General features: G+C 34.2%; 2 protein-coding genes across 7 annotated transcripts; one reads left to right on the forward strand and one right to left on the reverse strand.

The window, feature by feature from the left end:
• Positions 1-3,546: 3,546 nt before the first annotated feature.
• LOC136202776 (adenylate kinase 5, chloroplastic) lies at positions 3,547-18,778 on the reverse strand. 5 transcript variants are annotated; one of them, XM_065993647.1, is made up of 20 exons: positions 18,491-18,777; positions 18,314-18,415; positions 17,630-17,758; positions 17,415-17,549; positions 16,776-16,922; positions 15,934-16,008; positions 15,740-15,833; positions 9,536-9,588; positions 9,246-9,374; positions 8,447-8,482; positions 8,298-8,378; positions 8,075-8,213; positions 6,112-6,191; positions 5,969-6,034; positions 5,269-5,298; positions 5,077-5,186; positions 4,352-4,489; positions 4,183-4,212; positions 4,063-4,101; positions 3,547-3,781 (listed from the first exon to the last, which is right to left on the reverse strand). In XM_065993647.1, exons 1-19 carry the CDS (start codon positions 18,686-18,688, stop codon positions 4,077-4,079), a joined length of 1,797 nt encoding a protein of 598 aa, XP_065849719.1. In that variant the 5' UTR covers positions 18,689-18,777; the 3' UTR covers positions 3,547-3,781; positions 4,063-4,076. The 5 variants fall into 5 exon arrangements, 3 of the variants coding, with proteins under 3 accessions (XP_065849719.1, XP_065849718.1, XP_065849717.1); XM_065993646.1 differs by having other exon boundaries at positions 3,547-3,798; XM_065993645.1 differs by having other exon boundaries at positions 3,547-3,790; positions 18,491-18,776.
• Positions 18,779-22,100: 3,322 nt separating this feature from the next.
• Positions 22,101-25,830, forward strand: LOC136203798 (uncharacterized). 2 transcript variants are annotated; one of them, XM_065995032.1, is made up of 3 exons: positions 22,101-22,244; positions 23,984-24,182; positions 25,334-25,830. In XM_065995032.1, the coding sequence occupies exons 2-3, from the start codon at positions 24,000-24,002 to the stop codon at positions 25,637-25,639; spliced, it is 489 nt and encodes a 162-aa protein (XP_065851104.1). In that variant the 5' UTR covers positions 22,101-22,244; positions 23,984-23,999; the 3' UTR covers positions 25,640-25,830. The 2 variants fall into 2 exon arrangements, with proteins under 2 accessions (XP_065851104.1, XP_065851105.1); XM_065995033.1 differs by having other exon boundaries at positions 23,990-24,182.
• Positions 25,831-26,152: the final 322 nt, after the last annotated feature.

Below are 26,152 nucleotides of genomic sequence, written 5' to 3' on the forward strand. Positions count from 1 at the left end.
AATAGTATATCGGCTCCCTGAACTTTGCAAGTGTTTCACCAGCTCCCTAAACTTGCTTATTTCGTATCACTAGCTCTCTAAACTTGTCCATAAAAGTAGATTAGCTCCCTGAACTTTGCAAGTATGTCACCAACTACCTAAACTTGCTTATTCTGTAACAATTTAATATAAAAACTTATTAAATCTAAATTCTAAAAATACGTCTTCATCTATTCGCTTCTCCTACCTTTCAACCTATTATAAGAGTTAGTATTGCAGGTTTGAGAGATTGAATGGATGAGGATCAGTATTATGGTTTTTGTATTTAGTTGTTATAGAATAAGCAAGTTTGTGGAGTTGGTGAGACACTTGCAAAGTTCATGGAGCTAATATACTTTTATGGACAAGTTTAGGGAGCTAGTGATACGAAATAAGCAAGTTTAGGGAGCTGGTGAGACACTTGCAACTACTATTTTGGACAAGTTCGGAGAGCTTGTGATTTATTAGGCCTAACAAAAATTGTGGTTAACTTGTATGTGACATACTTAGTTGTTAGCATTTCAACAGTATTTTTTGTAACTGTGTTAGTAACACATTAAATATCTTAGACATAAATAACGTTTAGAAAGTTCGATGTGATAGTTAAATAACAATAAAACCAGTTTTTTCATGATTTTGATAACGTTGGGCTTAAATTGATCTCGCTTGAAAATATTATGATTAAATTTGGACTATTTCATATATTAATGCTAAATCTACATTCCACCGAAAACTTTTGAGTCAAATTTATCCTAATTGTTGATGGTTAAAAAAATATTTTGAATCTATTATCTTTTATTTTATTCTTTTGTACATTAAATCTCTACTATTTCATTTAGACAATCAAACTCATATAATTTTTTCTTTATCACGTCAAGCTTTTGTTTATTAAATTAGTTAATTGTTTAGTTAAAAGAAAAACTTATTCAATTCATATATATTTGCTATTGTATCTTTTACCATTCCCTTTTTCAATAATTATATTACATACTCATAAACAATTTAAATTTCAAACTCAAGTGATATATACATGTATATGTTTACAATTATATTCTACCAAATGATATATATACAAAGGATATATTACTCGCGGCTTACGGAATTTAGAGAGTTGGAAGGACGGACTCACTTTTAGTTGAATTTTATACGTATAAAGCTTTAATATTTATTAAGGTAAAAGTATAAAAGAAAATTCAATAAAATACCTATAAACAATGCAAGAATCCTAAATCCATCGTGGGTTGTGATTTGAATTTGTAGGAATTGCATTGCATCACATGGTATGTACGGTAGACATCAATCTTTTTCATTTTTCATCTCCTAATATCTATTTCATATAACAAAATCAATTTTGGAAACTACTTATTCTTTAAGTTGCATCCACAAGTTCTTAAAAATGAAACTTGCATTTAGAAGGAATACTCTAATTTTATCAATTAACTGAATCGATATCTTTCCCAGTTTAACATTAACAATACTCATTTCCATCATTCTAATTATACTCAACTAATTAACTTCAAATTAAATGATTTTAAAACCAACTCTATTTATTTTACATTTAAGATAATACTAATATATAATTTGATGACCGACCTAATCTATACTATATATTTGGGAGAGTGGTTTAAATTTCTCTATCATTTAGGGTGAAGTGTAGATTTATTTCCAACGTATGGAATGGTAAAACTTTACGTCCAAATGTTTCCTAACAAGATCAAATATACTCCTACCTAATAGAAAATTTGAGGTTGGTTGGCTATTATTTCACATTACAAACAAATTTATTGATAAATTGAACGATTTCGTACATTTTATCAAGTTATTTGTAATTGTGATAGTAACGTAGTATATATTTTAAGCAAATTTTTGTGATAAACTTAAACATTGCAGACTTAATTTTTGACAATTTTTTTTTATAATTGTGTTTGCAACATAGTAAATACTTTAAACCTAATTAATATTTAGAAGTTCTTATGTGATAGTTAAATAGCGAATCAAATAACAATAATTTGTCTATTCAAATTTTCAATCATATATGGATAAAAGTATTCCCGCTTAGCAATGTTAGAGCAAAAATTTACAACTTTATATGTTTAAGCATGGACATGTACTTCTCAAAAAACGATAATTGCAAATTTGATTTTTGATGTTATCAAAAGTACATTCTTGGTTAAATCAAAAGTCTTCTTATATTTTTAGAACATCTCCAATGCTTCATACTCACAATCACTCAGGGCCCGTTTGGTTTACCTGCTACTTGTTGTTTTTGTTTGCTGTTATGGTTTGCTGTTTGAAAAGACTGTTTTTCCAAAAAGCAGAGATTCCTGCTTTTATAAAAAAAACTACTTTTTAGTCATGAAAGACAAACAAAAGGTAACGACCCAAACGCCTAAATGTCTCATTTTTGGAGTGAAAATGCAAACATGATGAGAAAAATGAGTAACCAACCACCCTTTTAATACACATAAAAAATCAGCGACACATTATTATTGTGGAACTCACTCAATAAACTCTATTTCATTAAATTATCCCTATGGACGGCCCTAGGCGTAGGCCAAGAGTGCGCTAGTCTAGGGCACACTGAAAGAGGGTTCGCTTTGACCGTTAAGAGTAGGTAAGCCAATGTGAAGAAAGAAACGGCTAGTTTCCTTAATTGGCAAAACAGGCGCAGAAGTTAGAAGCTCCATAGAAGACCATCTTCTTATTCAAATGACTAGTTATCCTGCAAGCCATGTGGCCCCTTCACCACCCAACACGATCACTAGTACATGGGATTCAAAACCTACTCCCCAAATTTGAGAAGATCTGCATCGAACACATGCGTAGGGAAAAGAATAGGTGTGCAGACTTAATGGCGTCCCTAGCTCATGAGCATCCAGTAGGAACTGCAAACCACAACCAGACACCTGTCAAGATCAAGGATCTCCTATGGGAGGACTATCTGGGAGTCGTTTCTTCTCGAATCATTGCTACTTAGAGTAGCCTCTTTAGTGTTTATTTTTCTTTCTGTTTGTTCTCCATTCTTGTTTTAAGATTATATTTTTTGTCCTTGATTAGAAAAAGTTGAATCCTAAACTATGAATGACTTTGACTATATTTTTTCAACTATTAATCTTCTCAATACATTTAATTTGTTTATATAGAATTTTACTTCTTGGTTTAGAATTTAGTTACTAATATTCACCAATCAAAATTGGTTTGAGTGTTTAAGGATCTCAAATTGTTTAAGCTAGAGATCAAGTTCGAGTCCTAACATATACATAAAATTTAATTGGAAGAGGATTCAATGTCTAACCAATTTTAAAAATCCTTTTAAGTATCCACCCTCCGCCTCTTTTATTTTGTCATTTAAAGTTGGTTGCCTTTTAAAATTAAATTGGTATTAATCCCTTGGATTCAACCTTTAATTACTCTAATTACAATTTATACAAAGAGAAGTTTGTAATTATTTTTTATGGATTCGGAACCCATCAAATTTCTTAGAGATTCCCAATTAGTTTAGATTCCTCCTAGTTGTAGTATACGAGAGATTCTGAATTATTTAGAAATTTCCATTTATATTCCAAGAGAACAACAAAATACAGAATATTGACAGTCATTTCTGAAGTTGGTGAACTTCGCCGGCAAAGCAATGTGAATAAAACTCATAAATAGCATTAGTGGAATGAAACAAATATAAACTTATCGATTGGCATTAGCTAGCTCCCTGAAATGCATCCCAGCCCACCAGGCATCTATCTACATATTTCGGATACACAAATTCCTGAAAATCCTGCATTTCTAAGCAACCATTAGAAATGATATTTTGGCCCACACAAAAAATACAAGAGCATTAACAAATAAAAGTACTTCTAATACATGGATGGCGATGGGCCAATAATAATGAACTGAATCCCATATTGGAAATAGAGAGAGTTACTCAGATATATTAGTAAGGCGTGTTTCTAATACATGCAGATGCTGTAAGACCAAGGTGTTAGATTTGGATAAAAAAAGGACAATATCTACATAGCATTAGACCATGACACATAAAATTTTACTTACCAATTTGTTTCTGCTCAAAATACACCGCTCAAGAAACCCCTGCAAGGGAAGGCAATAAGCCATCAAAACAATTAGAGCATTAAGACACTGCTAATTTGGCAAGACATGGATAAAGCTTACCAAAATCCGGAGGCTTTCTTGGTTTCGTTTCTGCAGTTATAAATAATAACGATAATGATACAATCAAGTCAGTATAGGAATATATAATATGTAAGAAGGAAAAAGAGAAGAGAGAACATTAACATTATGCCTGCTTACAACAAAGACAAATTCATTGTGGCTGAGTTACCTTGAAATCCCCATGAAGGCGTCATTTACATCATCACTGCTTGGGTTCTCGCTGAATGTCGACATCATTTCGTACTTTTCGCCTCCAGATGGTTGATCAATTCTCTTATACACTTCATAGTCATATGGGTAAGACATCCTGAAATCATTGAGAAATAATTACCATTCCACGTTGTCATGCAAATAGTTGAAGCAGAGGGTTTTAAAATAAAAAATTGTTATACATCAATGGGAAAAAGTATCATGATCTCATCTCATTCATCTTTCAATTTAACACACTGAACTATCAATAAATTATAGTCACATGTATTGAGTCATTGGCTAACATGACGGACATCAGACTTGGTTGAAAGGGTGTGACCTATTTCACCCTCGTTTGACATTGCAATTTTGACAAATCATTCTCCCATATGTTTAAGAAAAAAACTTGTTAACTCTCCCCTATAGCCCCATCAGACTTGTAAAAACTCTCTTCCAAGCGTGAAAATTGTCATGTCATTGTCAGAAGAGGATTTGGTAAAATTCAACTCTTAAACTTCAATTTTTGTTAAAATGTAGCTCTTATTGACACACTAATCATGCTTGACATTAAGCCAATGGGCTAAACGGAAACTTAACTCAAAGAACTGAGAAGACAAAATAACTCCGTGATGGAAGCACTGCTATTTTAACTTGCTTGTTATTCTCATGTATAGATGAGAATTGCTAATTAGGTAACATCCATACCTGAGAGCTCCCATAATAGGATACTGAGTTCCTGCATAGAAGAGAAGCCGGAAGTTATAGCAATTCTCAAAAGATGCAGCATACTCCAGTCTTTTGTCTCGGCCCATTGTCTACGAAGTAGGTAGCTTACTTAGGAACTGCTGCAATCTTTCTGATATCAATTCACTTGAGCTTTACTGATAATTTACTTACTTGCATTATCCCACTCGAAGCAGGTAAGTCCTGAAATTGAAGATTCCAATAAGGTACAATAAATGTATAACATTTGATCATTTAATACATTCTCAATAAACAGATTTCAGACATTATTAGATGCTATAGGCAGGAATATGTAAGATGCATGGAAACTGGATCCTGCATGCATTAGACCTTTGCAAAATAGTCTTTAGGGTCTTCTATGTACAGCGTTCCCCTTACGTTGGCAAGAAGGCTGTCTTACTGGTTTAAACCATTACCCACTTTCATACTGGAGACCCGACCCAAGATAAAGAACTAGCCATCAGCAGGAAAAAAAAGGTAACTGAGTATTTGCTCAGGCAAGGCAGTTGTATCCAGTTTGCACAACCATCTAGTACATATATGAAAAGCAAAAGAAACGAATAAAGTGTTATGTTGATCTTTAGACTAGGCTTGCTAGGTCAATTTGATCCAAAATAAAATTTGAGTATCAATTTACTCCTTTAACTTGGCATTTATGGTAAAATTAGTCTCAATTCCACGTGTCAACATCAGAAACTAACACGTGTTAAAAATGCAAGTTGACTAAATTTATATCAAAAGTTCATTTTGAGGCAACTTGATCTCACAAGCAGAGTTAAAGGGCCGGTTTCCATTTCTTTTTTTAAACAGCATGTAAAAGAAATTCAGATAAATATTAGTTAAGGGCCTTAACCTTGAGCCTTGGATTAACAAGAATAACTGGTCGATTTCCAGCAACATCTGTCATGGCTTTTAGATCCTATGAATTCAATCTCAAAGTTATGACAAAAACATATAACAGAAGCATGCACAAGAATTTCTCCTGAAGAACCTTACATCAATAATGCAATTCCCTACAGCATTTTGAGGAGCCACTAAAATGAATATGTCGTCTTGTTCATCAACTTCTTTTGCACCTGCAATTGATATAAAATAATAGGAACGTTTATACATAAACTTCACTAATTCATTACGTAAAAAGTATAACCAGAAAGAACATGTAAGGATCCTAACAACTTCTATATCAGATAACAGTTGCAATTACATGGCAATATACTCGTATAACATATCTTGTCTAGAAATGATGATGTATAACTTCAAAATGAAAATTCTGAAATAATGAGTAATGGTAAGGAATAATATCATAGGTGTATGCACAGAGACAAAAGTGTTATTTGTATTTAGCATCTCTGGATTTGATTAAAGACAGGCCTTTCCTGAACTCAATAAAATGCAGAAGACTACAAAATTAGATTAGGATGTGAGATTGTGTCCAGTTGTCTTTTCAATTGTATTAATAAAATTGAAAACAACAAATTTCATGGCTTATAACATCTGTTGACTTAATAATGATTGCATGACACAAAAAGCGTATTATGTATGCACATTGTTATCAAAAGTTGAATAATTATTTTCGTTACAAAACTAGCAACGAATTGAAATGATGCAATAACAAGTGAGTACATGTTTTTTTTTTTTCTTATTTCTATTGTGGAAATTAGTAATTGTTAATGTTTTCGAATTTTTTAAATAAAAGGTTGAAAGACAGTCCATGCAAAGCACAGGCTTTCAACCAGTTAAACTAATAAATACCACAATAGGCCAAGCACATGTTTGTTTGGATCTTGATGTAAACCATGAATAATAATACTAAAATAAGAGAACAGAGAAAGACCAAGAGATAAGGAAAGAATGGTATTATGTGAAACTCAAAAAACTGTAAATGCTGAATAAAATATCTTATCGCCTTGATCAATGATAAATGTAACCTTTTCTGAACACGTACACACACAAATCACAGTAAATTTCTTTGAACTAATTTGCCACAAACTTTATGCATATGAACATTGTTACACACCATGGAACTAGAGAGGAATCCATGGGATACCATGTAGATTTAGAGCCTACATTGATATATTTTAACTTGTTACAACACACACACATATACATAGAAGGAGAGGAGACCCATACCATGCTTACATTATTTCAAACATATTAGCTCTGTTTTCTGCAAATGAACAGCTTTTGAACATGAAAAACATGCAAATGAGTCATCAACTACCCCCTATTTTCTAATAGAAATTGTCATATATGCTTGAAATTGTAGATTGACCAAAATGATACATGATTTGATTGATTTATGAAGAAGAAAAGAACAGAGGTCCCCTGCCAGCTAATGGCGGAATGGCTGCAATGCCTTCAAATTATCACCGCTAATCATGTCCATATCACTCATATATATAGAGAAAGAAATTCTGTTGCTGACTGCCTCTCCAAAGCCGGGGCATCGTCGACATCTGCTTGTTGGTGGGATGATTACCCCACATTTTGTTCATCTTTTGTATTTCATGACTTTAATAGGACCTCCTACGTGAGGCATTGCTAATTTTATTTTCCTTCTATTCATCACTTTCGTTCGTTATTCTTGTAATTCTTTATTTATCTTAATAAATTTTTGGGGTGCTGTTGGCTGGGTTGTTGTTCTTGTGCCAACCTAGTTGGGATGAGTTCGACTTCTTTGGTCTTCGGCTTCCTCGTCAAATTCAACAAGACAGCTGCCAAAAAATTTCTGCTTTGCACAAGTTTATGTAACTAAAGGTGCATTTACTTTTAAGAAGAGAAACTATTTTGAATGCATATGAGCGGGCATGCATCAACATGTTGGACATAAGATGTAAAGGATAAGTCCTATATGTATGAAACCACGAATCAATAGAGGAAAAATAAGGTATAGATAGAGCAGATAGTTGCAAAGCTTAATTTCATATCACGACAGGAAAAGGCTCAGTATATCCTGCACCTATAGAACCGATTTGGATAAAGGTTCCAAGAGCTCCATAATCTCCCCAATCCATATATTCCAAAATCTTTCTAGTGCCTGAAAGCTGCAGAGGCATTCCAGCAAGGGCGCCTTGCCCCATAGAACCTTGAACACAGACCTAATATAGAAATCTCTGAGTAATCAGATAAAAAGAAAAGAAAAGAAAAGTAAGCAGCATATGCCCAATTGTGTCATTGACTACCTTGACACGTTTTCCATCATCAGCAAATCTAAGAGCAATAACTCGAACCAGTTCCATCAAGGTACCTATGCGATAAACATCCTGTGCATTATAACATATGGTCAAGTCCAACTAAATTTATAGGGAACTCCATAAAAAAATTCAGTTACCATTTCTGGGTTCAGCTCTGGAATAGCAATCTCAACCTGTCAATTTGGAATAACAGAGTGCATTGCAGTTAATAAGGCATTTGGAAGGACAAGCCTTAAATTTAACTTGTTGGTCAATTTCTCAAGAACTGATCCATGAAAAGAACTAGATTTTATTTAATATGGATTGACAGCCGATTCTACTCCAAGGATTGTATATTACTTGGATCGCAATTTCTTATTTACAACATGTATTATCTATTACTCTTTTTAGTTAGAATTCTGCTGTTTCAGAATTCTAAAAAGTTATTAGATTTATTTTTCAATATTAAAATAATAGGGTAAATTTATCGGTCCCTGAGTTTCTGCATGTTACACTTTATAGTCCTTCCATTTAAAAATACACTTTAGAGTCCTTAACTTTTCAAAATTAACTGCTTAGTCATTCTTTCCAGAACTCTGTTAGTCAAAAATTAAATTTTATACAGAATAGCAAGTTTACTCATCTATTACAAGTTATTATAACGTTTCTTAATGTTCGATAAACTTGTCAATTTTGTATAAAATTTAACTTTTGACTAACTGAATTTTGGACAGAGGGAATAAGTAGTTGATTTTGAAAAAGTTTATAATGTAGTTTCTAAGATAGGGCTGACTAGTGGTAATATGTAGAAACTCAAAAACTAATAAATTGTTTTCCTTAAATAATTAATGGACCTAAGTAACTGCAGTACAATATTTGCATGATAAATAATCACAAACTAATTGTTGAATCAAGCTACCAAATCTGTAATCATAAAAGAAGTAAAACACATCTTACCTTTAATCGCGTTTTACCATCATTTACAGCTCTCAGTGTAGCTTGTAGAACATCATCGTAGAAATAACTCCGGATTTCCCTCGAATGAGGAATATTATTTAATCTAGTAGGAATTCCCCTCCATTTATCCTATAAAGAGATGAAGAAAAATAAGAGAACATATATAAAATTATGTCTCCAGAGTTCAGACTTCTCTGTTTTTTTTTTTTTTTTTTTTTGAAGAGAAGACTTGTTTTAAGCCAACACAAAGATGACGAAAAGAAAGAACAATCCAGAGTTTAACCATATACCTGTTGAATTGATGTCTGATTAGAACTGCTCTCACCTTTGGATATTAATTTTTCTGGAATTGGAGGACAGAAAAATAAGCATGAATTAATCATAGAAAATGTCAACTGACTTACGTGTGGGTTGAGATCAATTTTTCATATGCATGTAATATGGTTAAATATGCAAGTAAGAAGAGTGTGCAAACTTAAGAACCAGAATAATGTTATTCTTTGAATAAATTATTTAAGAGAAACCGTAAGGTCTCAAAAATAAGAATATAAGAATATCATATGGTTATTACATTCTATAGCACTCCCCTTCAAGCTAGACCATAGATATTAATCATGCCTAACTCGATACAAATATAGTTAATCTGACTCTTTAGGAATAGTTTAGTAAACACATCTCCTAATTGACTCTCTATTCTGACATATGGAGTTGCGGTTGTACCATCTTCTAACTTTCCTCACATAAATGACACTCAACTTCTATGTGTTTGGTTCTTTCATTAAAACGACAATCAACTTGGAATCTCCCTATCAGATTTTATGATTGTAAATTGCATATCTTGATTCAGTTACATGTATTTATAGTGGAGCATATGACTAATTCCTAACATTTCTCCTACAACTGCTCCTACAATTGCTCATTGATTTGGTGTTGTATTTGCTCCTCTATTTTCTCCTATTGCAGCTTGGCATGTTCGCTCATATAGTCAACAACTAGCTGCTTCGTAATTTACAGCTAATAATATCACTAATTCCCGCACTCCTCCTCAAGCTGGTTAATAGGAACTTTCCATTCCCAGCTTGGATGCAATATTTTCAAATATTGAGCTACTTAACCCCTTAGCGAGAATGTCAGCAAGTTGTGTTGGCACATACATAGTGCATATCAAACCACTGTCTAATTTCTCCTTGATGAAATGTCGCAGAAACCTAAGCTGGGAAACGCAACCCAGAAGAAAACACCTAGAATTCAACTTGGCTCTGATACCATGTAATCTGAAAGAATAATTGTATATTTAAATTGAGGAGGAATGCACATGTATAAACATCAGGGATTCCTAAACTAGAGAAAATTCATTCTGCTTCCGATGGTTAAGGATGTTCAAGGAAGACAATTGCAGGCACCTATTACGTTCTATGATAATTTCTTACTTGGAAGAATCTATTAATAAACTTCCTCCTATTCCTCTATTTCTCTTCTATTGTCATCCTTAGACTGATGGGAGTCTGAGAGGCTAAACCAGTGTTTAGAGCGCAGTATGAGTTTTCTTTCCCCAACAAAATGGGCCAATTGGCTCAGCTTAGGAGAGTATTGGTACAATTCAAGCTACCATAGTGCTATTCGCATGACCACTTTTCAGGCATTTTATGGTGTTAACCCTACCCTCCATGTGTTTCCCTCCACTCAATCTAATGTAGCAGCCGTAGGGGGTCTATTAGAGGCTAGGCAGCGCATGATGTCTCTGTTGAAGGGATGTCTTACATCTGCTCAAAATCGAATGAAACAGATCGCATATAGAAGGACAGATAGAGAGTTTTCTGTTGGAGACTGGGTCTATTTAAAGCTCCAACCCTATCTCTAGTCCACAGTTGCAGTCAGGAGTTCCCTTAAGCTTACAGCTAAATATTATGGCCCTTTTCAAATCCTAGAACGAATTGGGAAGATTGCTTACAAGTTGCAGCTTCCTGCCACTTGTAGGGTGCACCCTGTGTTCCACATCTGCCTATTGAAGAAGAAACCTCCTCTAACATTGCCTGTCTTGACTACCTTGCCACCCCTTCAAGATGATGTTTTTGTCATTCAGCCAGACAAGGTTCTCAATACTGGCAATGCTATCATTGACAACACAGCCACACCCCAATTGCTCATCCAATGGCTTGGCTTCCCTCTCTGGATGCCACTTGGGAGGATTCGGCTATGATTGCACTCAATTTCTAGAGTATTTTCACTCTTGGGGACAAGTGTGTGCAAAACGGGTATTGTTACGTACAAACGTAGGGCAGCTAAGTAATTAGTTTCAGAATTATTAGTTACTTAGCTGTTAAGTTTTTAGTTACTTTTATTAGTTGCTTAGCTGTTAAGTTCTAGTCACTTAATTGTTAGGTTTTTTTGCTAGCTGTCATTTCTTTTCCCTTAAGTAACTTTTTGCCACCTCATAGCTAAGTACAGCTATAAATGAGGCTTTAGTCATTGTTAGGAATCATCAAAAATTTAATGAAGAATCTATTTCCTCCTTTCTCTCTTTCTATTCTCTCCTCCTAATTCTTTTCTGTCTCTCCTAAAAATAAAAAAAAAGGGCGGCCCGGTCGCATTACGCGTCCCCGCTGAGCGAGGGTCCGGGGAGGGGTCCCACCACAAGGGTGTATTGGGGGCAAGCCTTCCCTTGCCAATTTAATTGGCAAGAGGCCGCTCCTAAGACTCGAACCCGTGACCTCTGGTCACACGACAACAACGTTTTACCGTTGCGCCAAGGCTCGCCCTCTCTCCTATCTTCTAAAATTTCTAACTGTCAGCTTCATACCTGACAATGTTTCAGTGTGGTCAAATTTTCTCTCCTAAGGTGTGCACTCAAACATTTTGTTTATCAGATGTAACTGAACTTTGAATACAAAGTGAATATCATATGCGTACATTCTTCATTATACAACAACAACAACAACAACAAAGTCTTAGTCCCGAAATGATTCGGGGTCGGCTAACATGAACCATCATATAAAACCGTGAAATCAAGTCGTGTCAGCAACACAAATTCGCTCCCTCCACTCCGTCCTATCCACTACCATATTTTCCTCAATTCCCAGTAAACTCATATCACTCTCGATCACCCTCCTCCAAGTTTGCTTAGGTCTTCCCCTACCCCTCACCACTACATCCCTTTGCCACTCTTCGGTTCTCCTAACCGGCGCATCAAGCGCTCTACGTCTCACATGGCCAAACCACCTTAGTCGGTTTTCTCTCATTTTATTCTCAATAGATGTGACCCCTACTTTTGTCCTAATTATTTCGTTACTCACCCGATCCTTTCTCGTATGACCACACATCCATCTCAACATACGCATCTCCGCCACCGACATCTTATGGATGTGGCAGTGTTTCACTGCCCAACACTCCGTACCATATAACAATGCTGGTCTAATTGCCGTCCGGTAGAATTTCCCCTTCAATCTATTAGGCATGCCGGGGTCACAAAGGAAACCCGTAGCACTCTTCCACTTCGACCAACCAGCTTTAATCCTATGAGCAACATCTCCATCTACTTCTCCATCCGTTTGGATAATAGATCCTAAATACCGGAAGCAATCCGAGGCCTGAACAACTCTGCCATCTAGGGTGATTGTCCCTGCCTCCCTACTCCTATGGCCGCTAAACTTACACTCCAAATATTCCGTCTTACTTCGGCTCAACTTAAAGCCTCTAGATTCTAGAGTTTGTCTCCATAGTTCCAACTTCCTCTCCACTCCTTCTTTCGTCTCATCAACCAACACAATATCATCTGCAAACAGCATGCACCATGGTATACCATCTTGAAGTGAACTTGTTAGTTCATCCATAACGATGGCAAAAAGAAATGGGCTTAGTGCGGAACCTTGATGCACTCCAATCGTAATAGGAAACTCTTCAGTCTTCCCAACACTAGTACGTACACTCGTGCATGCTCCCTCATACATGTCCTTTATGATGTCAATATATTTCCGCGAAATGCCTTTCCTTATCAAGGCCCACCAAAGTACTTCCATTGGTACCTTATCATATGCTTTCTCCAAGTCAATGAAAACCATATGCAAGTCTTTCTTCTTATTTCGATAGTGCTCCATTAATTGTCTCATTAGATGGATGGCTTCCATAGTTGATCTTCCCGGCATAAAGCCAAACTGGTTTTCCGAGATCTTCACCGTCCTCCTTAGCCTTTGTTCGATCACTCGCTCCCAAAGTTTCATAGTGTGACTTATTAATTTGATTCCCCGATAGTTGGCACAATCTTGGACATCGGGATTAAGATACTTTTCCTCCATTCTGATGGCATCTTATTGTTTCTCCAAATTTTGTTGAAGAACGTCGTCAACCATTCGATTCCTCTTTCTCCCAAACATCTCCAAATCTCAATAGGGATGCCATCAGGTCCTACTGCTTTCTTCAACTTTATCTTACTTAATGCCATTTTGACTTCACCTTTTTGAATTCTCCGCAGGCATTCATGATTTATCATATCGTGATGGATACTTATATCTCCCACATCTTGTCTGCGATCTCCATTAAATAAGTCATCAAAATAGGACCTCCATCGTTCCTTGATATCCTTATCTCCAACTAGGACTTGCTGGTCCACATCCTTCACACATTTAACTTTTCCGAGATCTCGCGTCTTCCTATCTCTCATCCGAGCAATTCTATATATGTCTCTTTCCCCTTCTTTCGTATCCAATCTGGTATAGAGATCCCGATTCACCTTTGCTCTAGCATCTCGTATGACCTTCTTTACTTCCCTTTTAGCCTCTTTGTATTTTTTGTAGTTCTCGTCACTCCTACATTTCCCCAATATTTTATAGGATTCTCGCTTACTCTTTACTGCTTGTCGTACTTCTTCTGTCCACCAAGATGTGTCCTTACCCGGTGGCATGCTACCTTTAGATTCCCCTAGAACTTCCTTCGCTACTTCCCTTATACTATGCTCCATCTTAGTCCATATCGAATCTATATCTAAATCCATATTACAAGTCCAGACATCTTTTTTGGTCATCTCATCCACAAATTTTTGTTGATTCTCTTCTTGCAATTTCCACCACTATTAGTCTCTACTTGTGGTGTTTGTTTTCTTATACATTTCCTACTTCGAAAATCAAGCACCACTACTCTATGTTGGGTCGTCGTACTCTCACCAGGGATCACCTTACAATCAATATAACTCTTTCTCCAAGCACTCCTTACTAAGAAGAAGTCAATTTGGCTCGCATTACCGCCACTCCGATAAGTCACTAAGTGGGATGTTCTCTTCATAAACCATGTGTTCATGATACTCAAGTCATAGGCTGATGCGAATTCCAAAATATCATTTCCTGCTTCATTCTTATCTCCAAAACCATACCCTCCATGAACACTCTCAAACCCATCTCGCCTAGAACCCACGTGTCCATTGAGATCACCCCAGTACCATTTTTTCATCCCTGGGAACCTGTTGCACCACTTCCTCTAAGTCCTCCCAAAAAGCTTGTCTTATAGAGACATCTAATCCTATTTGTGGCGCATATGCACTAATGACATTCACAACCTCATCCCCTATCACTAGCTTGACACTCATAATTTTATCGCTCTTCCTAGACACCACTACTACATCATCAATATACTCCCTATCAATAAGAATACCTACTCCATTTCTACCTTTATCCTTTCCTGAGTACCAAAGCTTATAAACCCAAGGAGCTATCTCTCTAGCCTTGGCTCCAACCCACTTGGTTTCTTGTAGGCACATTATATTTATTCTCCTCCTCTTCATAACATCTACAATTTCAGCTAATCTTCCTGTTAAAGAACCTATGTTCCATGTCCCAAAGCGTAACCTACTACCCTTACCCCTACCCCTACCATTACCGTGGACTAGCTTATTTACCCGCAACCCTTGCATATTTGACACCACCCCCAGGTCCTGGGGTGGCGCGCCGCTTCGGGGCGACGACCTAGCAACCCTTGCACATTTATCACTACACCCGGGTCTAGGAAGTGCAGCGCGTCGCTGAGTAGGGAACGCCCCAACGGTATTTATAGTATGGTTCATGTCATAAGATGTGGCTAAGTTTTACGCTGGCCGCCACAAACCTACCGCAACCCTGATAGCTCAATATTTACAATTCAAAAATCAAAATCGAAAAAGTTAAGGGCCTTGATGTTTTTTTCGGGACAAAAGATTCAAATTGTATATGTTACGACCTGAAAGTTGCAAGAGCAGCGAACAACTTAAAATTTCCATAACCATATAAAAATCAAAATCAAGTTGCACAAACAATTCAATATTAAAAATATTATGCTGTGTAGAAAAAGGAAAAAAAAAAAAAAAACCTTTAAACGAGAAAGCCAAGTATGCATCTTAAAACAGTCATGTGGTGCAAATAACTTATTTCCAGACAAATCAAAGAGAAACAAACTAGTATGTAAACTTCTAACAAATACATAAATCTAATGCAAATTGGCATTATGTACTTGAAAATGTTGAAGACGTTTACCGGATTTTGATGGTTTGACTTTATCTCTCTTCACTTGAGAGAGCAAATAATCAATTTCTTCAAAAACAACTTCTTTTGAGCGGCTTCCATCAATCTGAATTGACACCAAAATGATAACACATAAAAATAATGATAAAAACATGAAATACTGAGTGAATGAATGAACCAAAACAGTAAGACGGTCATGAAATTACCTTCTCCACGATATTCGAGTAAATGGATAAAACTGTTTCTGAATTATGCTTGTATATTTCAAGACGTGATTTCACCTGGAGAGTGGAAAAGTAAGATTTGGTTATTGAGCAAGTTTACATTTCCGAGAAAAGACATCCTAAACTTTTCTTTTTTTGGATAGAATACATTGTAAACTTTTGAGTACATTATTTCTTAGAGAAAAATGAACAGGCATATAGTAAACTGGAGCATAACCAAAAAAACAGAAAACTGCAGGGAATTGTTTTATAATGTAACACAGGAACATAATTTAAAATAGAATACTGCAACTGATAGGCTATAGCTACGAAATAATGATACCAAAAACAATAATAGCAACGTTCTCCACATGAACCCGTAAAAGACCAAGAGAAAATTCTGGAAAAGAAAAACAAATCCAGTTACAGGATTTATACAAAAGCAACCAATTGCTCTCTTTTCCAGTCCTTTTCAACATAAGCAAATACATTTATAAGAACATGGTACATAAATTTGACTTAAGTGTCTGGTTATGTGAGTTTATTTCAATATGTTAAACAATTAAACCTCCTCTGATGCAAAGAGAGAGAGAAGTTTGAGCATCAAACCGATGTGTAACCTAGGTATTACAGCATCTGTTCATTCTATTCCAGTAGAAAGCCAGGATTTACGCCTGTTATATTACAAGTTCCTCTCACTTATAAGTTCCATAGCTTACGATTTCCAGAAGAAAAAAAAATATCCAGTTTATTTAATAGATATATGCAGGCCATATCTTCAGAAGTCCTTAAAAAATGGATAACAAAATATGTGCAGCGTCATTATAATATAATTTTGGTCTTACTTTATCCTCAGTATCATCTGGACGAGTTATAAGTCTTGCTTTAATTTCCTCTGTCTCTGGAGGAAAAAAATTTATGTGGTAAATCTTCCCTGTCTCTGGATCTAGTCTTCTTCCAACACATCTGTTGATCAGAATTTCATCAGGAACCTGAGTATGAAAGGTATATATTAAAATAATTCTGGACTCAAATAATTTATATGGCATCTTTAAAGATAGCAAAAACGTGATAACCCTTAATAAGAGCCTAGAAAATAAAGATATTCAAATGCATATTAATAAAGAGAACTTTTCTGTTCCTTGGTATAGGCAGCTTTCTCCAGGAAAATTATATCATCAAAGAATGCAATAAAAGCATGTAATGTCAAACAACATGAACAATCAAATACATATATCATTCAGTACAAACAAAAACTTAAAGATTTCAATGAAAATCAAATAGTCTTCATTCAAAACTTTGTAATAAGACTGAGAGAGTACCATATACTTAGATTGAATCTTATCAAATATTATGACATGGTAAACAATATAACAGGAGACATCCTGTACAATAAATGTAATAATATCATCGGAGTTGAAGGAAAGCAGATCAGACAATGTTCAAAGTATTGGTTAACTGTGTTAAGATGCAATTTTACATACATCTAATACAACATAAATATCTGGTCTTATCTTCAATTGTTCCAGACTTTCTGCTTGGGCAAAACTTCGTGGATACCCATCTAGAAGCCAACCATTTTGTTTTACATCTTCACGAGATAATCGTTCCATCACCATCTATACAATAAAAATTCCATCTTATAGAATATCAAGGAAAGGAAAGAGGGAATCGTATGAGTCAGATAATTCTGCAGTACAGCTGTCACAATTTCATCAGGAACCAGACGTCCAGCATTCATGAACTCTTTAGCTTTATTTCCAATATCAGTCCTGGCAGATACTTCAGCCCTTAAAAGATCACCGGTTGATATGTGGACCAATCCAAACTGCAGAATGAAAAGACAAGAAAAACTGATGCAGATGCACAAACTATTGCAAGGCTTAAAACAAATTCACCTTTCAAAACGAGAAAAAAGTCAGAAAAATGTGCAATTCAAAGACTTGCACAGTGTTTGTTTTGAGGTTTAAATGATGGATATGGTTATTGATGGTAAATTGATGGGTTATTTGACTGATTTTCATGATAATATATCTTTATGTTACAAAAAATTCTCATTTTTTCTATATTATTTCCTCATACATTATTAAACCAAATATAACTTTACCTTCATTTACCTCAAATCAAATAGTAATTTTATATATAACTTTACCTTCCTTCAACATCAAACCAAATACAACAACATCATTAAACCATTATTTTAGCTTACCTTATTTCCAAACACAATAACATATTTTATAGCCTATTACCACAATTGAGCAGATTTATAATGACACCCCATCCAAACACAGTGTTAGAAGAGGGAAAAAAGAAATGATGATAAGAAAGATAGACTGAAATGAGAAAGGAGAAATGTAATAAGAAATTGAAAAGAAGATATTACTCTCTTGACTATCAGTTCGCACTGAGTGCCTTTCCCAGATGCTGGTGCTCCTGATATCATCACCTTCAGTGGCTCACTAGCAGAACAATAGAGCCTCAATCCCTATCCAAACAACACTAATTTGACTTATACAAAAAAACAAAAATGTAAAGTAATTAATTAAGGAAAAACAAGAACCTTGCGTTTTGTGTATCGCCTCAAATCGGTGCCAGTGCTGGGAGCAAAGGAGAGAAGACGGCGAGGCTGATAAGAAGATTGATGGAAAGAAAGAGAAAAAGAGGAAGAAGAGGAGGAAGATGAATGGGGAAATGGGGGTAGGGAAGGAGCAGAAGAGACATTGGAGGAGTTAAGAGATGAGAGTGAAGTGGGTAACATAGTCGCTGTGTTTACTTAACAAAACAACTCTGCAACAAGAGCAGAGCCTTTCAGAAGGAGTGCCAACGGATTAACTGACACCACAGATTTTTTTATCATTTTTCATTTTAAAGAGTATGGAAGTGGAGCATTATTTCGTCTATACTAGTTCCAACCAATTGTTCTATTTTTTTATTAAATATTTATTAATTCCTATTTTCAAAAAAAAATTATTGATTCTTATATTTCCGACTTTTATACTATTCCTCCTTCGTATATTTGAATTATAAACCAAATTAGTACCGATGTAAGCAACTAAACTATTAAATAAAATATAACATAAATTAACAACGTACTAATATATTATTAAAATATGATGATAAAAAATATAGAAACTAATAAATTACTATTTTTTTAATTTATCTAAATACAATATTTTTTTTCTAGAATGTCAAACATGCAGATAATTTATAAAATACTAAAAAATAGAAACCAAGATTTATAAAGTAATATTTTTCAACATTTATAAAATATCAAACATTATATATACGATCCATAAGAAAATAAATATCACTTTCTTTTAATATTAGAATACTATTATCATTCAAATTCTCGATAAAAAGAATAAGCGACGTTCTTCTATTCCAAATCATATCACTAAATTTTGATCACGACATCTTCAATGTATTTTCATTTCGAATACAAAAATTCAACACCAATTTAAAATGTAGTTAAAAAAATATAAATAAAACACAAAAACAAATACAACAAACATCAATTATCTATTACAACACCATCATAATTTTCATTCAAATAAACATTTACAAACCAATCCAAAATATTTGAAAATAACTAAAAATGAAAAAAAAACATTAATAATCAATAAATGAAAATAGCTAATACATAATTTCAACATTCTGTAAATTTAATGAAAATGAAATACTTTGATAAAAGTAGATGAAATTGACTATAAATCGCGATCAACACAATAAAACAAATAATAAATCATGAAAATTGTGTAATACAATTTTTAAAAAATAAAAAACAAATTAAAATGTCCTTGAATTAATTCAAATTGCAAAAAATAATTAAATTTGAATAAAAAATATTAAAAATATACATGTAAAAAAACTAATTGAAAATATAAAAAAATAGAAAGAAATTAACTTAATTGAAACTTAGCATAACTAATGTATAATGAACAATGAAATGAATTATGATACCTATAAGAAACGACATACTATGAAAAATCATCTCAAACAGATATTCAATATGATCGTCCATCTTAATGCGACAAGTCATGTAATGACAGATGGGCAATAATTTCAAGCAGTTATCTGCTCTTGGTCTAATAACTGGGAGCATATGAAAATACATCTAATCCACTCAACAACCATTAAGACTTTCGAATATGCCAAAAAGGCACTTTGAACTTAAGGAGGAATGTTTGCTAGCATGTAAAGTAAATGTCGAAGCAAATTGTGTTATCTCTTCCTTAGTTGGAAATCAATCCAACAAACAAGGCAAGAAGAAATGACGTTTCTTTGACATAGATAAGGACAAAAGGAAAGACAAGCAGATCGAGAAGCCTGAACAAAAAGGGAACAGGAAGTAAAAGAGAAGAAAGAAAGTAAATCGCACTAAAGTAAAGTGTTATAACTGCCAAAGGAAATGCATTATGCAAAAGATTCCAAATCCTCTAATGTACATACTATTAACTTAAAATGAAGGAAATATGCATATATACCACTACTCATTTAACTGAATTTAGTCATATGTGGATTGTTGATTCAGGTGCCACAAGTTTTGATGGATCCGAGGACGATCAAAGTGGATCTATGTAGGGAATAACTCTAAAGTTGAAGTTGAAAGGATTCGAGCAATAAATGAGGATGACTTAACTGTGACTCTTGCTGGATTTGATATCGTGTAGTAAGAGATTACTATTAGGTTCGAAGGTTACACACGAGATTACTATCTGAGTTAGATTATCATAAAGGTTAGCTAAAGCCTTGTATGCCCATAAGACAAATCGGATGTTCGGTCTAACCACCACCTCTAGATAGGCTTATCAGGATCACTCGCAAAAAAGACTGAATACGAATATAAGGTTTCTAGTAATGTCTTAATATACATGTCTAACACGATTGCATGAATTTAAGAGCATTATATCAATGTTAAATGGGCTCGAGTGAACTAAGGATTTCAATTGGATTAAATTCAAGTTCAGCCTAACTCGGAATAAATTAAACAAAGAGAAAGATTGTCTGAATGGAAATTTCAATTTATAATTCGATTAAATTGGGAATATAAATTCTGATAATTTTATACATGTATATATGTTAGCTGTTTGTTATTAACTTGTTAATTATTAGTGTTTGGTAAAATTGTGATGAAGTGTTGTTGTTAGTATGTAAAATATCTAATATGGGCATATTTTAATTCTCAAAATTTTCTAATTTGAATTTATCAATGTCAAAATTGACAGGATCAACCTAAAACTTTTTAATTTTGCTAACGGCAGAGACCCTATTCATGTTTTAGTAGCAAAAAAAATTAATCTAAATAGCTAAATAAAAACGAAAAATAAACTTTTCCTTACAACGGGCAAAAGTACGTCTACTTAAATTACATAATATTGATTTCAACGACATGGATAAAATAAAAGTAAAATAATAGTACAGTAAAACCTCTATATAGGAATACTCTAAATAGGAATAACCTCTATTTTGTTATAAAAAAACTCGGTCCCAACTTGGGCCAGTTATAAATAGGAATAACCTCCCAAACGTTATTTGTTATACACGTTTCAAGTCCCACCTTTAGAAATTATGTCTCCATATAGTAATAATTATATATTTATATGTATATATTAAGAATTCAAACTAAATCATAAAATATTAAAAAAAACTATTGAAATTATTTACGAGTTGGAAATCCAAACTACAACTTGAAATTATAAATATTTAGTATTCTCATTGATGTTTATATTTTTTCCATAAAACTCTTTCAATTATCTATGTATTGAAAACCTAAACTCTAAATTGAAATTCTAAATATTTAATTTATTCCATTAATGTCTATTGTTATACATTATATATAAATCATGTATGCCTATGATAATCTTAACCAATTTCAAGTGGTATTATTTAAAATTTAAAATTATATGTGTTGAAATTTTTTATTATACCAAACTCTATTTAGTAATAACCTCCCAATTGTTATACAAATAATTCGGTTCCAAGTATATTCCTATATAGAGGTTTTACTGTATATTTTATTATATTAAAGGGGCGTTTGGTTCGGGGGTTTTAGGAATGTGAATGGAAATGGAAGGGTTTCATTCCCTTTGTTATTGTTTGTTTCGGAAAAAAACCATTTCCTTTACCCATTTTAAAAATGGGTTTACCCCACTTTAGCCCATTCCCTATGGCCGAGCAGGGAATTGGATTCCCTTTCCCAGCTCAAACACGCATCTTCGAATATCGGACTCTGTTTCTCGACCGCCTCTTCCCTCTTCTCCCTTCTCCAGCCGCCGCCGCTTCTCCCTTCTCCGGTCGCATCTCACGCCGGCACGGTAAGTTAGCCTCTTCGCTGATTACACCAGTTGCTTTCCTTTTTCTCTGTTAGTTGCTGTGTTATTTGCTTTCTTTTTTCTGTGTTATTTGCTCGATTTCAATCTGGTGGTTATAACCCTAATCATGGGTTTAGAGCCTTGTCGAACCCGAATTTACCAGTTCAATCCAATATGAGGCCAGGTTCATCTGGACCAGCATTTGCTATGGAGCCATCACATGCCAATTTTGTGTGTGTTCTAAAGTCGCTCAACGTTGCTAATTCTTACACAATCCTAGCTACAGCACTATTAATTTGTCCCATTCATATGGTTGAAGATGAAAAATGATCCAACCCTGTGTGTGTTCTGTCCTGCACCCAATATGTGTAATTTGTAATTTCTCGTTTTTGTTGGACTAATTTATCAAGTTTTACCACCTTCAATATGGTGTTTGTTGTCTATTGGTTGATGCAATATATTATTCTCATGATAGCTTCACATTCATCTTCAATTTGTTCTACAATATCAAAATTGCAGATAAATAAATAAATTATGAAACACCATGCTTTCTATTTCTATCAATGGCAGAAGGATGGATATTTGTCTTTATACAACATTGCTTTAATGACACCATCTCTTACTCTTACTCAAGAGTGACTTGTAGATGTATTGCTGAATTGTTTAAATCATAAAGAGTAGCAGCACCAAAAAAAAACAATAGTTTTGATTCCCTATTTGAACCAAACATCCACAAAGGGAATGGGGTGGAATTGCATTCCCTTTCCTAAACATAACCAAACACATAGGGGAATCAATGTCTATTCCTTTCCTTTCCTTTGATTTCCCTTTCTTCATTCCTTTTCCCTTACCCCATGTGAACCAAACGCCCCCTAAGTCTATTTAAATTACATAATATTGATTTTAAATAGAACACTGCTGTATCAAATTGATTTGGTGATTAAGGTATGGACACTGCTGTATCCCGTATACCAACACCTCCAAGTCTTTTTGAAGTCTAAAGTTTTTTAAAATGATAATCCAATAGAAGTCCTGTAAAACGTCACCGTTATTTTTGAAAACCCTAAGCCTTGTTTCAGCTTCCCCATCCCTTCTGCTTTTCTGCCAATCCGTCAATAGGGACTTGTTCGCTTCATTGTGCATCATCCCTTGCCTAAGCTATTCTGTTGATCATTTCAGCGGTGTGCCGCCGCTACCAGCGAGGTAAAAGATACCATCTTCGAATTTTCCTATCAATGGTATTTATTCCTTAAATTTACTGTTATTAGGTTGTCCTTCATAGTGGCTTCCACCAACCTAGCTTTAATTTATCAAATTATACAACTGCTGAGATAATGCTTTCTTAAATTGATTTGGTTATTTGCTGCAAGCTGAAGCTTAATTTTGACAGTATTATTTGGTTTCAGCAGTGCAAGATAAACGGCTTCCTAATTCTGATTATATTACAATTTAATCTCACCAATAATGCCCTAAACTCACATTGCCGAACTCATACATTTTTTCAAGGATTAATCTTTCTATGCTCGTTTCTCTTTTCTAGTCCTGAGAAACTGTACTCACATGTAAATTAGATCTACAATTTTTTTGTTTACTGTTATTTTTCTTTTCCTGAAATGATGAAAAGATTAGGAAATGTGTTCTTCCGGAAACTATTGATATGTAAGGAGGATTGATTGAATGACCATTGCATTGTTCTGTTTTTATTCTTTAAAAGTAAGCTAATGATCACTTCATCTGAATAGGAGCAGAAGGTGAAAAATGCCTCTTTATGATTGCATGCTTTTGCTGAAACCTCATATAAAGCGGGAGGCGATTATGGAATTGGTGGCTCGAGTGGGAAAACATGTTTACAGTAGAAATGGCGTTCTTACTGATGTAAAGTCATTGGGCCCTGTTCAACTGGGTTATGGTATTAAGAAGCTTGATGGAAAATATTTTCAGGTAAATATACTTTTGTTCCAATAGCTATAAATAAAATAAGTTTCTTTCTTTTTACTACTTCTCTTCATAGGCCATTTTTCACAAATTTCTTTTTAATCAGAGTATCTTCTAGTTAGAGTTTGATGTTCTTTTTCATGTCTAGTTCGCTTTTTTCTTCAATCGCTGCTTATAGCTAGATATTTTGACAAACTGAATTCTTTGGATGCTCTTTTAACATAAATTTTGGTTGGTGTAACTAGTATAAAATACTAACATTGAGTGCTCTAATAATGCAGACTATCTTTTTCTTTCTTTCCCTTTTTTTTGTTTTTCCTTTTTTGCCCTTTTTAGAAGTTAGCTATGTTGCATGGACACTCCTCCTTAGTAACATTTCTGCTTTTTGTGTCTGTTTTCGTTTTAAGGCTATTTTATGAAGGTTAAAAATAACGTTTCTCGAGTCGTCTTTGTGTCTATGCAACATAGGAAGTTAGTCTAAATATGATATTGAAGACTAAGCAAAATTTTGAATGCTCTTCAGTTCAAGGCAAATAAGTGTAATACTATTTTCTAACCAGAGATGGTTGTTCACGGGCTTGATTAGTTTCACTTCTACTTTAGAATTTAGTGAGGACAAGGAATCCAATTGAGAATTAAAAAAGAAAAGAAAGAAATAGAAAGCAAAAGATAAATTCAAAACACCTTGTCTTTGTTGAATTGTCTATGGTGCTTTAAATTGTACGTATCCATAAACTGTAATTTTGAAATTGATGTCTAAATTATAGTAGACTGAATGTTATGGGTGTGAAGTGGAAGTGAAAATCTTTCTGATAATGCTCTCGACGTCTTAGGTTTTGTCATGCCTTTTTCGCCATGTTGTATCTTAACTTTTGCTATATGAAATTCTCATTCATTTAAGTTATGTTGAAATTCACACTGTTGAAATCCACTGTATCAAGAATGTCCAGAAGTTCTCTCCTTCAGTGAAGAAAATGTATATCTTTTTTTATTAACTTTTTCCCAGTATAGTTGCTAGCAACAGGTATTACGAACCACTTTCAATATCCTCAGTGTGCATGATCATTCTACCGACTCCAAAGAAATTTTGTTTTTTTAATGTGATCTTACAAACTAGATTGACAAAATGGGACTCACTTTTCCATTTTATTATTTAGGGACAATTGCTGCAGATGACTATGATGGCAACACCTAACATTAACAAGGAGCTTCATTACTTAAACAAGGAGGACCGCCTGCTGAGATGGCTTCTTGTTAAACATCGAGCCACAAAAACTGGGGAGGAATTTATCACCGAAGAGGAAGTCCAAGGTGAGCTCAGCTTACTTTCTCAAAAATCCTTTCTTGAAGATGAAGATGGAGATGAAGATGGAGATGGAGATGGAGATGAAGATGACGATGACGATGATGACGACTACGACGACAGTGAATACAATGTGGACCAGGAGGAGGAGAAGAAATAGACAAAGTATATGGTGCATTTTAAAATTTTAGTTTGGTCATGAAATTTGGTCCTCATTTGCTTTTGCTGGCGTTTCCTGATGTAGTATCCTTTTAAGCCTGTGAACATGCTAGTAAAGATTGTTCCTTCTGCAAATTGCTGCTGGTCACACAAATTTTTGCTGGATAAATAAATAGAAGTTCAAATTGGATAGACAGATAGTATATTGGATAGAGATTCTGTGATATGGATTTGATAGAAATTGGTAATTTGATTGGATGGAGGCTGAAACATGAATTGTTTGGGTAGATTAGGATAATAAAAAATAGGGAGTATTGCATAAACATAGGTAAATACTCCCTCCATTCTTTTTTATAAGTCGTTTAAGGTTGTTCATCAAGACCAATGCAACATTAATTGCACTATTAAAATGACTAATTTACCCTTAATACCTCTTTCCTAGATTTATACTTTCTATGCAAAAATTCTCTCTTCTTAATTTTTATGGCTTAATTAGGAATATTTGCATTAACGT

The sequence above is a fragment of the Euphorbia lathyris genome, chromosome 8, assembly GCF_963576675.1.
Source record: "Euphorbia lathyris chromosome 8, ddEupLath1.1, whole genome shotgun sequence".
Lineage (NCBI taxonomy): Eukaryota > Viridiplantae > Streptophyta > Magnoliopsida > Malpighiales > Euphorbiaceae > Euphorbia > Euphorbia lathyris.

Excerpts from the sequence above, each read along its gene's own strand:
- LOC136203798 (XM_065995032.1), top strand. The coding sequence starts at position 24,000 with ATGCCTCTTTATGATTGCATGCTTTTGCTGAAACCTCATATAAAGCGG. Across the intron at positions 24,183-25,333 it reads TTGATGGAAAATATTTTCAG|GGACAATTGCTGCAGATGAC; the intron begins GTAAATATACTT and ends TTTATTATTTAG.
- LOC136202776 (XM_065993647.1), bottom strand. The coding sequence starts at position 18,688 with ATGTTACCCACTTCACTCTCATCTCTTAACTCCTCCAATGTCTCTTCT. Across the intron at positions 8,379-8,446 it reads CAGAGCTGAACCCAGAAATG|GATGTTTATCGCATAGGTAC; the intron begins GTAACTGAATTT and ends TATAATGCACAG. Across the intron at positions 4,490-5,076 it reads CCTATTATGGGAGCTCTCAG|GATGTCTTACCCATATGACT; the intron begins GTATGGATGTTA and ends CAATGATTTCAG.